Source organism: Octopus bimaculoides, chromosome 6, assembly GCF_046866305.1.
Source record: "Octopus bimaculoides isolate indiv1 chromosome 6, ASM4686630v1, whole genome shotgun sequence".
NCBI classification, from domain to species: domain Eukaryota; kingdom Metazoa; phylum Mollusca; class Cephalopoda; order Octopoda; family Octopodidae; genus Octopus; species Octopus bimaculoides.
This window is the reverse complement of record NC_142933.1, coordinates 48,442,797-48,461,250: the sequence shown is the minus strand read 5'-3', so window position 1 is coordinate 48,461,250 and position 18,454 is coordinate 48,442,797. Positions and strand designations below refer to the sequence as shown.

The 18,454-nt window shown below is 34.4% G+C and overlaps 1 protein-coding gene across 1 annotated transcript in view; it reads left to right on the top strand.

The window, feature by feature from the left end:
• LOC106878787 (di-N-acetylchitobiase) overlaps window positions 1-15,371 on the top strand; it is a 65,723-nt gene extending 50,352 nt beyond the window's left edge. Inside the window, exons 7-9 of the mRNA XM_052968856.2 lie at window positions 4,238-4,328; window positions 7,163-7,312; window positions 13,836-15,371. Coding sequence (XP_052824816.1) covers window positions 4,238-4,328; window positions 7,163-7,312; window positions 13,836-13,990 — 396 coding nt within the window. The 3' untranslated portion in view covers window positions 13,991-15,371. The remainder of the gene's footprint in view (window positions 1-4,237; window positions 4,329-7,162; window positions 7,313-13,835) is intronic.
• Window positions 15,372-18,454: the final 3,083 nt, after the last annotated feature.

Genomic DNA, 18,454 nt, shown 5'->3' with positions numbered 1-18,454 from the left:
ATGCCCTTCCTAACACCAACCACTACGAGAGTGTAGTGAGTGCTTTTACGTGCCACCGGCACGAAGGCCATTCAGGCGGTACTGGCAATGGCCACGCTTGAAATGGTGTATTTTACATGCCACCTGCACAGGAGCCAGTCCAGTGGCATTGGCAACGATCTCGCGTGAATGTCTTTTCACGTGCCACTGGCACAAGTGGTAATGATCACGCTCAAATGCTGCTATTTACGTGCCACCGGCACAGAAGCCAAGCAGCTGCTCTGGCAACGATCACGCTTGGACGGTGCTCTTAGTCCTCCACTGGTACAGGTGCCATCACGATTTCACTTTCGCTTGCCCCAACAGGTCTTCACAAGCCAAGTTTAGTGTTCAGTGAAAGAGACATTGGCATGGGTGCCAGTCGTCAAATTTAGTTTGATTTCGATTTCACTTGCTTCAACAGGTGTTTAGTGTCCAATGAAGGAATGGTATGCATAAGTGGGCTGGCTACATCCCTGACAGAGGCCTTGGATTTTGGTCTTACTTGGCTTGCCGGGTCTTCTCACGCACAGCATATTTCCAGAGGTGTGGCACTTTTTCACACAGTTATTCTCATCCATTCTCGCCACATGACCATACCAGCGCAATCGTCTCTCTTGCACACCACAACTGATGTATATATGTATATATATGTATATATGGATATATATATATATATGCTTTCATCCAGCTGTAGAAACTCTGCCAAATTTAGATTGGAGCCTGGTGTTGCCATCCGGTTTCACCAGTCCTCAGTCAAGTCGTCCAACCCATGCTAGCATGGAAAGCGGATGTTAAACGATGATGATGATATGCATATATATGTATACATATATGCATAGATATATATATATATATGCATATTCATATATATACGTATATATATATATATATAGATATATGTATGTATATTTATGTATAAATATATATGTATGCATATCATCATCATCATCATGATATACATGTACATACATATATATAGATAAATATACATACATATATCTATATATGTATGTATATGTATATATGTTTAAATATATATATGAAGATATATATATATATATATGTATGTATAATTGTTTAAATACATATATGTATATATATATGTATATGTATATATGCATATATATGTATATATATATATATGCATGTATATATGTATATATATATGCATATATCTATATCTATATATATATATATATATATATATATATATGCATATCATACCGATGAAGGAAATGGAGTGTCATCGCTCCTAATCCAGAAACGCGTTTATGATTAACTTCGACTGGTTAGTTTTCATTGTTTTTCTTCTTGTTTTGCCTTTGTGAGTTACAAGTAATGCTATCTGTTGGAATCTCAGCTTTTTAGCTGCTATTTCTGAACTTCGGTATGTGGTGAAGCAACTATTTGCTGATCCCTTAATTATGTTTATAAATGTATAAGAACTTTTAAATAAGTTCTCCACTGATAATGGTGTTTACATACCGAAGGGCTTGGTAAAATTATTAATTGTTAATTTATTAATAAATTTATAAATTGATAAACCTTTACCCTTTTAATTGTAATATTTATTCACTCCCTGATAGTAAACCGCAAATTTTCTGCGGTATTGCTTGTGACGCACATGGTAATTTCTTGAGGAGGAATAGTGGACTGGCTGGCCTATGTGGGTTCAGATGTGCTTCCAGGTTGTGCCGATGCATGATGTTCACTCGTTCATGCATGCACAGTTTGCTGGCACCGTCAAATTTACAACTAGAATATCATACCGATGAAGGAAATGGAGTGTCATCGCTCCTAATTCAGAAACGCGTTTATGATTAACTTCGACTGGTTAGTTTTCATTGTTTTTCCTCTTGTTTTGCCTTTGTGAGTTACAAGTAATGCTATCTGTTGGAGTCTCAGCTTTTTAGCTGCTATTTCTGAACTTCGGTATGTGGTGAAGCAACTATTTGCTGATCCCTTAATTATGTTTATATATGCATATATGCATGTATAGGTATATATGTATATATATGTGTGTGTGTATATATATCTATATATACATATATATATGTATGTACACATACTCATATATATGTATATATATACGTATATATATATATGTACACATATACTCATATATATATATATATGTATATATACATATATATTTATATATATACATATGTATATATATATAGATACACATATGTACGTATTTATTTATTTATTTATGGGTTTCAGCCAAGTGGCTGTGGTCATGCTGGAGCACCACCGTGATTTTCTGTCTTTATGCTTTGCTCTCTTCACGTTCCTTGCATGGCTCTTCTCCTGCACCTGATATAGTCCAATCAAGAGTTCTGATGGCACATCTGGTGTATAAGAGAATTTGACATCGCTGCCCTAAACTGTGTCTCATTTCGAGCCATTGGTTCGTCTGGTATCGTGGAGAGGAAAGCGTCGAGTTTTGTCTTGAAGACCTCCACATCCGTGTCTTGCAGGTCTCTCCCTGTAGTTCATCTGCTGGACTGTGGCGATCTTTTTTGTATAGTACCTCTGAATTGCCTCGAGTTCTGCTGTCCGTTTGACACTGTGTGGTGACCACAACTAAGAGCAATAGTCTAGGCCGCTCAGGACAAATGTCTTCCATAGAGTCAACATGACTTTTTGATCCCTTGTACGGAATGTCCTCAGTATCCACCCCCAGCTGTCTGCACTTTGCTGTCAACTTGACAATGTGCATGTGAAATGATGCATCACTACACATGTTGATGCTCAGGTCTCTCACGGCTTGTGGTTCTGGGATTGCAGTACCTCCAGGTCCTGTGTATGCCAGTTGGGAGGCACTTGTGGCCTTGTAGCGCAGTACTTGAAATTTTTTTGCATTGAACTGCATATTGTTTTGCTCTGCCCACTCATATATTGCATTTAGGTCATTCTGTAGGCTTACAATATCATCAGGATTCTTTATTGCCTGAGATAGTTTTGTGTCATCAGTGTAGCTAGTGACAGTGGCTCTCCGAGTGACCGTGGGCATGTCCAGAAGGGCCACTATGAACAGTAGTGACCCCAGGACAGTTCCTTGCGGAACACCGCTCAATATTTGTGTTTCCCTAGATAGTTCTCCATTGGCTGCAACTGTCTGACTTCTACCATTCAGGAAGTCATGCAGCCATTCTCCTAATTTACCACTTATGCCAAGGTTTCGCAGCTTGTGACATATCAAGCCATGATCAACTTTGTCAAAGGCTTTTGCAAAGTCGAGATATATCGCATCAACATTTGAATGGTCAAGTAGCTGCTTCAGGACCCAGTCATAATGCTGCAGGAGCTGCGTGAGGCAGCTTCTACCTGGACTTAAACCATGCTGGGTCTCATTCAGCAAGTCATTTTCTTCTAGGAACACAATCAATCTCTTTCTGACAATTCGTTCCATGACTTTGCTAATATGTATATAATATGTATATAAATATATATATATATATATATATATATATATATATATATATATATATATATATATATATATACACACACACACATATGCATATACATACATATACATATGTATATATATACATATAAATATATATGTGTATATATATATATATATATATATATATATATATATATATATATATATACATGCATACATATACATGTGTATATACATACACACCCACGCACAAATATTATATACACACATACATAAACATACACGCACACATACACCTACTCACTAATGCTGATAGGCATTGTAATGTCTTTTGGAAATGCAAACGTGTAAATATTTTGGGATTGTAAATTAAATGCAAGAATTCTTCATTGTTGTTGGTATAATGTTGAGTGGAAATGTTTGCAATGATATGCTTCTATTCCAAGGCTAGTTGGGTCTGCTGAGGAAACCAACAAGAACATGAATGATAACTAGGATATAATGCAAATGGAATTCTGTGAATATTGGCCTTTGTTGGTTTTAAAACGTTTTTATGATACTTTGTTGAGTTGCTGCACATACAGCTTGAATTTTAGGTTATTTCTTCATTTATTTGATTTAAGCATACTTTGAAAGAGTTGAGATTATTGGGGAAATATCCAGTAGTTAGTTATATCTTTGAGGTAGGTAAGTTGTGTCGAGTGACATCTAATGTCTATTTAATGCTAGAATGTTTAATATAAAGTATAAAAAGATCAACGATATTTTTGCTTATTTCTCTCTTCATATATTATCTAGGTAACTTCTGGGAAATTCAAACAGATATGGTTTGAAGACTACAGAAGCCTAAACCATAAATACGCATATATAAGAACTATGAATGTTAGTGGTAAGTAATAAGGATTTTGTTCAAAGTTTTTGCTTGTAAGAACTTTTTCATAAATTTCTTTTATCTTCTTAGTTTATTATGAAGAAAAATCCCTAAAGTGTTCAGAATCACAGTTGGCACTATCACCAAGTGACTTAACATGTAGTTTCACCATATACTATCATCATATTTTTGAACGACCAGTAAGGATGTTTACAAGATATTAAAGATTAAAAAAAAAACATTAATTGGTGGGAGATAGAGTTCAATCATCATACAGGCTTGTTTAGTTGCTGGTTGGTACATATTATTAATATATGTGTAGTTTTGTTTTTGTTGTTCATTATTTCACATTTCTATAAAAAGTTTTAATGTTTTTCATGTCTTACTATAGTTTTGTGATCTGTCTCTCTGTCTATAAATGAAAATAATTAATGAAGGAGGAAAGATTATTAATAAGATTTTACTGGCCTGTCTGATATGTTTTAGAACATAAAGTTCTCATGAACGGTCAGTCTGCAATTTATTTTCTGGATTGTGAGAGAGAGAAATCAAGAATTTCTTTTTCAGAATTAGATGGGTTGCCTTATTACAGAATGGTGCAGCTGCCACAGCATTTCATGTGTTAAAGATTAGTATTTGGTGAGAATACCTGCAGGGAAAGAGTTCATCACAGTAGGCCTCAGCTAATCTGATTGTCTATTATTGACAGTTCTAGAAAATAATTTCAAGAGATATGACTAATGAAATTTATGTATTGTCTTTGAGAAAGAAGGTATATATGATGACTCTTTCTTTTGTTGGGTATTGTTCAATGGAGTTTCAGCAGATTAGGGTGCATTACCATATTTGTGTTGTCAAGATATTGTGGTAATGGTTGTAAAAAGCACTTGAAAGATAATTAGAATAACATTACTTAGAATGGTTGTTAACAAATGACAGCAACTCTCCATAGCTCTCACAATGCTTTGACCTTCTTTTAAACACTGTATATTTATCTATAGTGTCCTACTAATGAAAGTAAATGTCGAGAGAAAACATTATCCATTTGTAATGCAAATATTAACTGATGATAAATACATCTTTTCAATTGTATGAGGATATTTATATCACCAGGTAGCAAGTACTTTTGTACTTTAATCTGCAGATGTTATTTGTGGTAATATTTTGACTTCAAACTTGATGATACCAAAATAAAGGATGAAATAGAATCAAGATACTACTACTGTTTGTCTTCATCATTTTAGGCATGATTTGAAGAATTAGCAGTTGTTATTTATGATGGCTGGAGCTACTGTAGCAGAAGAGGAATGATTGATGGAATTTCTTGGCAGTATTGAGTATGAATTTTGAGGCAAAAGAAGTAATAGCTAGATTGGATATAGTGTCAGAGTTCTGTTGAGCCTTTTTATTAAAAAAAAAAGAAAAGAAATTATTATGTGCTATGCAAGGCATCAAAGTGACTGGCTATAGTTTAGTAGGTGCTGTGTATATTAGTTCTTAACTGAATGGAAGCATTTTTTGTTTCTTAATCTCTTTACAATGATGGTTGTTGTTGTTTAGCTCTAGTTCAATCCTAATCAAGCAAACCTATGATTAAAAGCATTCCAGCCATGATCATTCCAATTTTTATTGGCGACGAGGATAATCAAGACTACTGTATCTAATGTGTGTCATTCTTTCTTTTAAGGTAGTGGAGAGTGATTTGATGGAGATTTGGTTGCTATTTCTAGCTATTTTGAATGATTATATATTGGTTCTCACATTGACTCAGTTGTACCAAGAGACTAAAGCTGTAAATTAGAATCAGCTAGTAATGACAGATTTTACAGCCTTTGCTTTTTTGCCATCATGGAACCACCACTTGTTCCATTGATAGACATACCAAAGTATTGCTTGTAGTGTTTAACCATTTTTGTATAATTGAGTGTGAAGTAAAAATGTTACTGAAAATAGCAACATCTGCATAGAATCAGTTAGCAGATTAGACTGCTAGAGCACTACAACATGTATTGGTAATAAGGTAGTGTTTGAAAGTAGTTGTATGAGTTGAGATTGAGGTGTAAAGGGAGAACATATCGAATATACTAAGAAGAACAACTGATTGGAGAGAGCTGTAGTATAGGAGATTCATTACTACTGATGTATATATATTTTCTAATTATTTTCATTTTGATTTTTATGACATACTAGAGATTATTACTGATAATTCCAAACACTACTTATTTCCAGTACATGCTATAATACTTTAGCAGTTTAATCTGCTAGCTGATCAGACCTTTGCTGATTCTATGCTGATGCTATTTTTGGCAACATTTGTATTTCACACTTGATTACATCATGCTTAAATATACTTTCATATTATAATACTCCAAGTGGTATCATGACTTTTTGAATCTTCTTCAAATCAACCTAATTTTGTTGCATTCTATTATATTGTTGAAAAAATATGATTTTCGTGTTCATCACTAGAATCCACTTTGCACAGTTTAACTTCATATTTGCTTCCTGTGTAAACCTCCCTTTTGATATATTTTGTTGATTTCTTGACTTTTAATTATATTTTGTACTATTCTTCTCTTTCTTTCAGTTAGAACTTCTTACTTCTATTTCTATATTTTGGTCAAATATTTTGGCCAAATGTTTTCTATGGCTTCCTCGTATTGTTTTCAGTGATTTGATTTGTTTAGTTTATCTTTATTTTTTGCAATCAGTTATTTTGGTGTTGAAAGTAAAAGTAAGAGGAAAAAATTAAATTGATTATTCATTATTGTTACAGAATGAGAAAAAACTCCAAATATCGACCTTTTTGATAAGTAAAGTATGAGTTTAATCATTATTTTGGTTTTCTTTAGGTGTAGCCCTATGGAGTGGAAATGATTTACAACATAGCTCTTCAAGCTGGTATGAAGGCTATAATAAAGTGATGTGGGGCTGGTTAGCTCATCAAGCATTAATGCAGCCTAAGAAAGACAATTCATTTGAAGATCTTAAAAAACTTCCACGTAAGTATATGATAGAAATAGTTAGTTTTTACATTAATACATTGTTATCATGTTGCTGCAAAAGATGCAGAGATACACGAGTCTAATCCAGCCTGAGGTTATCTTGCAATACTATCTCTAGTTGATGAACTATATTTGTCAAATAGTCTATTCTGTTTATGAAACTCCAGAACTATTATCAGGTATCTATTAATGTTTTTGTTTTATATTATTGTTTGTGGTATTCTACTTGTTTTGCTGCTATATCACCTTGAGGGAAATAAAAACAACAAAAAAAAAGACTTTGGTTACTAGTTACCAGAAACAGTCATATTGTTGTCAACCTGAAAATCATGCAGTTCAATTTATAGTTTGTTAAACTTTCTTTAGAAATATCTTTTGGTAGATTTGTAATTGTTTTGAAATTTTTTATTTTTGTCGATAATCTAGTATTACAATGATAGAAAGATTTTGAAGATAGAATAATTCCAACTAATATTTTAATTAGAAGAAAAAAAATTCTCTGACATTCTCAGTTTACATTGTAACATTCATGTACAGGGTAATATTTATCCCTACTTAAATGTAGATGTTCTATTAGAACAAATTTCACTGTGGTAGTTACCATGAGAGACCCTCATATTGGCTTTTTGGTGCAAAATGCATGCTTGTTTATATCACTTGTCTGGAGATAAATCCCTGCTACCTCCAGTGCTGGGACCATCAGATCACATGATTTTGACCTTGTTTTGGTTTTATTCATGATGGACACTTGACTTCTAGAGACAGCAGTGATTCATCTCTCTGACAGTGATATATAGATTGACAATACCAGGACAGGGTATAGCAAAAAAAGCTCTTGTCCCTCATAAATATTCCAACAGCAGCACATGGTGAACACAGATCTAAAAACCATGATGAACTACTCCTTGCACAAAAAGAAAAAAAATGGGTAAAACGTGAAGACGCTTATCAGCTGCCTCACCTCACTAGTGCCACACTAATGGCTGTGTAAAATGCTAGCTTGCTTACTTCATATTCCTACCTGGTGGGGCTGGAGTCATGCTAGGTTAGTGGTCCCAGAGACGTTATCATGCATCAAGCTGACCAGGTCTACAAGTGCTCTCCATTGCTAGTGATCCTGTGCCAACCCCTGTGCATCCTCCAAGGTGATGTCAAGCCTCTGGAGATCTCCAATCATGTCCAGCCATCTGGTGTGGGGCTTGGCATGAAGTCCCTTCCAGCCTGCTGCTCTTATGTCAAATGAGAGTAAAGCCCTGGTAGGATGATCTAGCAGGTGATGGAGGACATGTCTGTACCAGCACATGTAACTGATAGCTATGCGGTGGGAGGCTGTGGGCTGATGCGTGCGTACATGCAGTTCTTTGTTGAAAATGTCATGTACTCCCTATGGAGGCCCCTTTGATGGCACTGTTCTATCTCTCAGAAGACAAAGCTCTGCATCAACAATGCATCAGCCTCTCCTCTATGGAGCAGAAATGTAGTCTCTCTCAAAGTCCTTGGCAAGAAGGATTGACGGCTTCAATAGCGGAGCCCTGAGAACCATCTAGAACATCAGATGGTACCATCATGTTTCCAACAAAGAATTGTGCGAAATATGGGAGGTTTTTCTGCTGCACACTGTACAGTTGCATTCATCAATATTTAAATGGAATCACAGAGATGTACTTGCATAGCAGGTGTCTTGATTGGAGATTGTGTGCTGAAACTAAAATGATTGCAGTATGGAAGACACAAGTAGATGTTCAGAAACACACACAGTGTTGATTTCACTTAAACATTTATTTGTAATATGGTGTCAAAATTTTCATTACTTGAAACTGTAATCTGTTTGCTGAATAGTTCAGAATCGAATATGAGTACTCATACAGGTACTTGATATTCAATGCATTAAAAAAAACTTTATAATTCAACTGAAAAATGTTGACATAATATCTTTTTGTAAATTCCTTGACAGTTCCACTTCTCTTACTCTTTTTAGTTTCTTCATTCATTGGTCTATAACTGCAAAAGCATGTTTGAGCTTCTCAACACGTTGTGTGGTCTTTATTAACAAAAAAAAAAAGGCTCATTAATTATGTTTGGGCAATTTGTGGTTTGATAAACTAAAGGATTACTACTTCATTTAGAAACAGGTGAGGTGGTGGCACCAGAAAGGGTATCTTTTCTCATGTTAACTCTATCATGGTTTTTCATGTTGCTAGCTAAACTGACAAGTACTAAAAGATTTAACGTAATGGTTGTGTGCATTAATTTGAACCAACAATAATCAATCTTAGATAAAATATCATAAGAACAATGATAAATAATTCAAGCAACACTTTGTTTCATTGACAACAGTCTGAATGTGGCTTGTTATATTTTTTCAATATATATGATAGGCACAGGTATGGCTGTGTGGTAAGAAGCTTACTTTCCACCCAAGTAGTCTTGGTATCAGTTTGACTGTGTGGCATCTTGGGCAAGTCTCTTCCATTGTAACCTCGGGCCATCTTTTAGCCTTGTGAATGGATTTGTTAGATGGAAATTGAAAGAAGCTTGTTATATACATCTGTGTGTGTGCACATGCATGTTTGTGTTTGTAACCCCACCACTGCTTGACCACTGGTGTTAGTTTGTTTATGTCCCCATAGTGGTTTGGCAAAAATAGACTGATAGAATAAGTACCAGGCTTAAAAATAAGTACTAGGGGCGATTTATTCAACTGAACCCTTCAAGGCAGTGCCCCACCATTGCTGCAGTCCAGAGACTGAAACAACTAAAAGATAAATGATAAAATCAGCCCCAAATTGGGCACAAGACTTATTTAGATGTAAAAAATATGGAAGAAGGATTGCAGATGTACATTTTAATGTTAGAGAAGCATTTGAAAACTCATCCATTACATCATTAAAAACATTCTGAATGAGAGCCTTTCACTGGCAGGATTGCCAAACAGCAAAACCAATTTATTTGCCTAACAGTACCAATAGCACACAATCAGACAGGGTAACATTAGAACCATTTTCCAAGCAAGTTCCCCTATATTGAACTTTTCATTTCCACACACCTTCTAGTGGATTAATCGCTTCACTATAACATTCTTTTTTAGTGCTGAATGCTTAGTAAAAGAATGTCTTATAGATAATAACATAAGAATGTCTAATACATAATGGACTTTAACCCTTTCGTTACTATATTTCTGACCAAAATACACCCCTCATGAGTTTCAATTAAATTCTAAAATAATCATGAATTTAGACTAGTCTCATTAAACACCTGTAACTTTTTTATTTATCAACATATTAATGTGATATTTGGAACATAATTAAAGAAAGGGTTCTTAATCAATTCTATTGCATAATATTTGTCTCTGGGGTGCTGCTAGTGTCTCTCACATGTAAATATTGGTTCAGCTTCACGAATCGTACTCTTTCATAATACTGGAAATATATTCATCACCAAAAGGTTCCTGATCGCTCCAGTAATTTGTTATTCTGGGTAACTGTCTAATACCCATAATAATATTTATGGCAAAAAATGCCCGTATTTCATCTACAGTTGCAGGAAACCACAAGCTATCTTTTTTCTCCGGTTTGTTTACATTTTGCGTAACGGTTTGTTTCCGCAGTAATCATTTCAAACAAGCATGAAAAAGAAGTCTAAAGGTTTCGCTTCCTGAGAAAGACTATGGGTAGACCCTGTTTCCTCAGAAAAATTGTTAATAAAAATATTTTTTTAATCTTTTTCTGGTGTAAAATCATCCTCGCTGTCGCCGTCGTTGCTTTCAGAATCACTGCTTTCAGAATCGCTGCTTTCAGTTTCGGTTACAGAAATATCTGATTCATTATCGTTCATCATGTGCTTTTGTAGCTCATTCATTCTTTTCTTCGATATCTCCATATCTTCTGTTGTAAAACCTTCAAATTCGGAATCACTGCTTGATAGCATGAAACTCCTCTCCATCTTCAAAGTTGAAAAAAATTAACGCTGCAAAAAATGTGGAAAAAAATCTTCCAAATTTCACTGAGTTCAAATATCACGCCAAACAATGTTGGAGACAATAACTCAACTGTTTGCAAAGTGAAATCAGGTGTTTTAACGAATGTACTAACAATATTTGGGTTCAAATATACATTTAAATAACAATGGGTACGCTCGGCCGGCTACGGCCGGGTTAGTCTTATGAACCAAAAATTTTTTCGGCCGGCTACGGCCGGGTTAGTAACGAAAGGGTTATGGGTTGATGTTGCATATTTGCGTCAGATAATTCTTGGCATATCAATAGATAATTATTCCTCAGCTGCCTTATTTCATTACCTTAAATATCATTTGAAAATGGTTAACTCTTGGTTATTGCATTCTACATACAATGCTTATATAATTTTTTTGTTTTTTTACACTATTTTCAAGCAATATTTTCACAAACAAACTTGATGGTTGCTTTCAGTATTAAGACAATTGAATCCTTTAGTATTATTCTGTCAAATGTAATGCTTTGTATTCATATTGTTTTAAATTAATCTTGTTATTACTGCACAGTTTTGAGATTTCAATTTTGAGATTGTTTATTTGTAGAATGACATTGTAGGCTAGATGTGAGAGGCCAAATCTGGCTGGTTTGAACATGAAAGAAGTAGAATGTTTGGGCTGGATATCGCCGGTTTAAATGCTAAAGAGTTAAACTTGTATATTTTTTTTGTCTTTTGATTTAAAAAAAAATGAACATTTGATTAGAAGTTACCCTAATTATATAATTTTATTTGTTATTATTCATATATGCAAAAAGAAATTATCTACTTGATCTTCCATGTTATCAGTATTATCTAACTACTTGTTCATCTTTGAACCATACCAAGATTCTTAGAAATACCACTGTCACTTAAATCTTTCATCTTCTTCTGTCACTCTCAGTATGTTGCAGTCAATCTCGAGATTCACACTAACCCTTTTCTCCAAAACTGCTTCCCTTAAGAATTTTTTATTTAGTCATCTATATCACTCAGTGGAAGAGAACTTTAATCCTTTAGCATTTAAACCTGCCATATCCAGCCCAAATATTCTACCTGTTTTATGTTCAAACTGGCCAGATCTAGCTTCTCACACTATCCTACAGTGTCATTCCAAAACTAGGCAATCACATCATCGAAATCTCAAAGCTATGAGATACTGCATGATTAATTCAAAACAATGTGAATAAATAAGCATTACATTTGACAGAGTAATCTGAATGCTAAAGGGTTAATCATTGCTCTTTAATAATTACTCTTTAATAATTACTCTTTCTCAATTTGTTAAAAATTATTTTGGTATCAGGACTTGGGACATGTAGTTTATACTTAAAACACTTGGAGTCTATTTCAGGAAAAGTTTTCTGCTTTGTTAGCTTTTTCAGTGGGTAGGGAATAGACTAAGAAGTTAACAAGCTTTTGTGTTTTTTACTTTTATTAAAACTTTGTAAAGGAAATTTATGACTATAAATATGAAATCTTTTCTGTTTACTTTTGTCTTCATATGTAGCTTTGCTACTGTTTGTAGTCTGAACTTTATTTCAAGGTTAATGCACAATTAATAATAGTAATTGTTGCTGATGATGTTCAGTGGATGCCTTTTCCCTGTGCTTGATGAGTTAATGTGGAGTGAGCTGTTGCACATTGTCTGTCACACAGCTTATAAGTAGAACTAAATTTCTGATTCAATGGCAAGACAGAATAAAATGATTAGTAGATTTTTGGTCTTAGGTTGAACTTTTTTGTCTGTAGGGTGAACTGAAATAGAAAAATAAAATGTTCTTTCTCACAACCTAGCAGTAGCAGATTTACTTTCATAATTGAGAAGCACATAAACCATCATGTGCTTGGTGAACAATCAGAGACAAAATGATGACTTACATATTTATTTTTAATATGCTCTGGCAGATTTGAATGTGCAAATACTAATCACTATTGTATTTTGTCATTAGAGGACAGCTTTTTTCATTACAAACCCAATTCAGTAGCATAAAAGGACTTTGAGACACCTGGTGTTTTGACACCATTGTTGTCTCCTCTGCTAAAGCTGCACCAGACTAATGAATCTAATAAAAGTTTATGGCTCTTGTTTATAACTTCAAAAAACAAATGCCTTGCTAATGTGTGCTCATATCCATCAACTTTGCTGTTTAATGAGCACATTTTGATTAATGATTGGCTGACAGATATCAGCAAGCATCAACAATTAATTTGTTTACTGAAATTACAATCCAGAGCCACAAACTCTTATTAGATTCATTAGTCAAGGGTAGCTTTCACTGAGGAGACACAATGCTGTTGTAACACCAGGTGTCCTAAAGTCTCCTTATGCTAATGAATTGAGTGTGTTATGAACACACTTTCATCTGAAAGAAGTTATTGGCCATTGAAAAAATACAACAGTGATTAGCATATTCATATTTGAATCTGCCAGAATGCAGTATGAATGAATATGTAAGTTATCATTTATTTATTCAATTTTATTGTTTTTGTTGAAATTATATTATTTATAGAATGTCAAATTTTTTTTCCAGAAACTATGGCTGGCATTGGAATCGGTTGTGTTCTCATTGGTGGAATTCTTGGTTTCATTTTTGGCTGGGGAGTTTTTCGACGTACTCACAAAAGAAACAGAAGGCAGCCTTTTGATAAAGATATGGTTTACATGGAGGAAGATCAAAACTTGTGAAAACTGATAAAATTAATCAAACATTTTTATAACAATGTAATTTTTTAAAAACTTGATGTTTTGTCACATATATGCTATTTTTGTTCATTCGTTTTACTATAAATTAGCTCCTTACAAATATTTTTTATTGTTGTAAGAAAGGAAACTTTAGATCTGTCCATTTATTATCTCATTCTAGATGACAGTTGTGCTAAGTTATTGAAATTGCTCATTGTGTTGTATTTGATAACTATTCTCTTTCAATGTCTATATTTTATATCTTTAAAGTTTAAATGAGCCTTTTTGCTTTTAAAGTGTTTTGTTTATTGTTTGCTATTTATTAATGCTATTTGTTCTACCCATTTTTGGATTTGTTATGTATTTTTTTATATTTGAAAGACTTTTGTAACACTGATATAGTTTTTATTACCAACATCTTCATTCCTTAAATTCTGACTTGTTTAACTCTTCTACTGTGGAAATCAGATATATTCCACTCAAAATTTCATTACCTTTAACTGCAGAAAGCAGTTTTATATACCAATCTATCTTTGTTAATGAATGTCATGTTTGAAACTATTTTTAGTTGAGATATGTTGAGTTTATTGAGGCAATGTGACTTGCGGAGAACACCAGTTCTATTTTTTGGAAGATATTAACATCATTACTGGAATAACCATGAAATTTAATTTTGCATTAAAGAGTTAATATTTGTGTTTCAATAAGAAATTGAATCCAAATATTTTTACATAGAAATAACAGAATCCAATTCAAATTATATAAATAATTGTGTACAATATTTCTATCATCATTTCATAAAATGTAAATTGTACATTTTCCAAAATTGAGAGGTCTATTTTTTTTTAAATCTCAGTTTTTAAAAATTATATGGAAATGAAATATATAAACACTTTGTCTGTCTGTCTGTCTCTGTCTGTCTGTCTCTGTCTGTCTGTCTCTGTCTGTCTGTCTCTGTCTGCCTGTTTGTCTGCTTCTCTGCTTGCCTGCCTACTTGCCTCCCTGTCTGTCTCTCTGTTTGTCTTTCTGTCATGATTGTTATTTTATGCCTGTTTTTTTTTTTTTATACTGGCATGGTTTTGAGGATCCAGTGAGTCAGGGGATCGCATCATGCTCCACTGTCTCTGTTTTGGCATGGATGTCCTTCCCAACACCAGCCATTTTATAAGAGTATTGGGTGCTTTTTCTTTTTTTCAAAGTGCAATCACTAGTGAGGTGGTCTTGCAACTTGCAAGAAGAAAGAGTCTAAAGCAGTGGTTTCCAAACTTTTTGGGGCTGCCAACCCATTGACACACTGGTCAGATTCTTAGTGCCCCCCAAACCACTCACCGCCACAAACAGACCAAAACAATTGTTTTTCACAAATAAAACTTAACCTAATTAACCCATTATTTTGTTGTTTTTACACTCATCACTCCTTTGCCCACATTATTGTCCCCACTTTCCTTCAACCCCTCTCCCCTATCACCCCACACCCAGGAGAGCAGTACTACTCACTTTGGGAACCACTGGTCTAAAGGGTCCCCATGTCTGAAAGAAGAATATGAGTGAAAGAGAGAGAGAGAGAGTGTGATGATTCTAGGTGAGATAAGAACAGGTAAAAAATGCTGAGAGGAGCAGATTTATATCTGTGAGATGGTGGTAGTGGGGTGAGTAATAGAATAGATATTATTGGGAGAGGGAGTGTGGAAGAGACAGTGGAAAGGAGGAAGGAATTAGTGCCAGGGGTTTGTGAGAAAAGGAAGGACAGAAGGGTAAAGGTGATGTGTTGAGTTGTGTAGGGAGTGGGGTTCTGTTGCTATCCCACAACAGGTGAGTATGGGTTGAAGGTGTGAGGAGAAGGGAACATGAAAGAGAGGAAGAGAAGAGGGTGACAAGGAAGATGGAGAGGGTTATTAGAGGAATGAAAGGTTTGGGTCATCTTGGACGTTGGTCTGTAATGAGCAAGTGTTGAGGTGACAGAGAGCCAGTAAGGAGAGGACAGTGGGAGAAAATGAAGCAGAGATGGAAGTGGTGTGTAAATGCAATGAGAGTAGTGAGGAAAAGAGAAGCAGAAAGAGAGGCATATTATGTGTGTGTGTGTATACACGCATATATGTGTGTATATATATGTATGTATACATAGATATATGTATGTATATGTATGTATATATAGGTATATGTGTGTATATATGTATGCATTTATATATATGTATACATGTGTATATATGTATATATATATATGTATACATGTGTATATATGTATACGTGTGTATATATGTATATATATATATATATGTATATAAGTGTATATATATATATATATATGTATGTATACATATGTATGTATATACATATGTATTTATACACGTGTGTGTATATATATGTATGTATACGCACATATATATATATGATATGTACGTATACACGTTTGTATATATATATATATATGTATACACATTTGTGTGTGTATATGTGTATGTATACACATATATATGCATGTGTATATGTATACACACACACCTGTATATTTATATATACACACATGTATGTGTGTATAAACACACACATATATGTATCTATCTGTCTATATCTCTATATCTATATACATTTAACATCCATTTTCCATGTTTGCATGGGTCAGACACAATTTGTTGAGGCAAATTTTCTATGTCCAGATGTCATTTCTGTTATCAACTCTCACTTGTTTCCAAGCTGAGTAATATTTCCCCATGACCAGACATGTTTTCAAGGAAGACTGGAAGGGAACATCACTTTTATGATGGTGATGCTTGCTTGCAGGTATTACATGGTATTGAAATGAGGGTATACACCAGCATGTGCGCGCACACACACGTTTATGTGTGTGTGTGTGTGTGTGTGCCTGCATGTGATTATAATATGATATAATATAATTTTCACTGATTGAATTTGTTGGATTTCAAATGCATAAGACTCTACATTACACTGCAGTATATTGGTTTACTATGTGGTTTGTAGCCTGGTCCACCAAGGGAGCTTTTTTGTGATTAGCACTGGATTATATAAATCAATATATTGTACATTATATATATATATATATATATATATATATATATATATATACATATATGCAATAGGCTTCTTTATTTGCCCAAGGTGCTGTGCAGTAGGACTGAACTCAAGACCACATGGCTGGGAAGCAAGCTTCTTAACCACACAGCAATGCCTTTATATATGTGTATACATGTACACACACAGTCATAGCATAGACTATCTAGAAGTTACTTTTGTTGTTGCCCTAAAGATATGTTTACTTAAACTGTTTTGATGTCTCTTTCCTCCCCTTCTCACCTTACTTTCTCTCTTATCTCTTTTTATATACTCACTCAGGTACTTAAACTTTGCCAAATAAAAACAGATAACCTAAAAATCATGGGCTGGCTTCTTCATGACAAGAAAATAAATCCCTTTGCTACTTTAACCTTTTATTCTGATACTTTGCTAACCCCAATATTTAATCTTATTTTTTGCTTTTACTAATGTGTTTATATTTCCTTATTAAAAAAAAAATTCTGTGCTTATTGGTCTAATCATTCCCCACTCCACTGCAATTTCAATGCTGTCACATTCCCCACTCCCCAATAACAAATCTATCCTGAGTCATTCCTTAACAAGTAATATAACTTTGGCCTTATGCTGAGGCTGCTAGTGTCTTATCCTGTATTAGGCTTTTTGTACCTAACCCTGATAACTCCATCTCATATCAGGTAACTGTGTTTATACCCCCTCTGCACAATAACAGCACTCATGACAATATTAAATAATCCTTTCTAATACAGGCACAAGGCCTGAAACTTTTAGGGAGTATGTAGTCAATTACATTAACCCAGAACTTAACTGGTACTTATTCTATAGGCCCTGTAAGGATGAAGGGCAAAGTTGACTTTGCTAGCATTTGAACTCAGAATGTAAAGAGCTGGCAAAAATGCTGCTAACCATTTTGTCTGGCACAGGGTTGGTTCTGCTTACTTGCTGCCTTTATGGATAACAATAACAAATAATATTCATTGATAACTATAACAAACAGCTAATACCAAAGCCAGTGTGGCAAAGCATTGAAAATTAGGTGACTGATAAGAAACTCCAATGAAGGGTCTATAAGATCTTTCTGCAGACTATCTCAATGATGATTGACAGTACCAACATCAATGTGGCTGGTGACTTCAGTGAATACATTGGTCAACACCACAAGGGGCTTCCATAATGTCCATGAATGTTATAGCTGCGGTACAATGAATGACAAGAGTTTAAGGCTCTTACAGTTCTGTGATGCAGCTGCTAACAGTTTGCAAAACAAACTTCATGAAACCAGCCAGCCACCTGCTCACCTACAAGTCTGATGAATACACAAGTTAGATTTCAGCCTCATAAGGAAATGCAATAGCCAGACCATTGTAAATACTATAGCATTTCTTGGTGAAGAATGCTCTACCCAACACATATTAA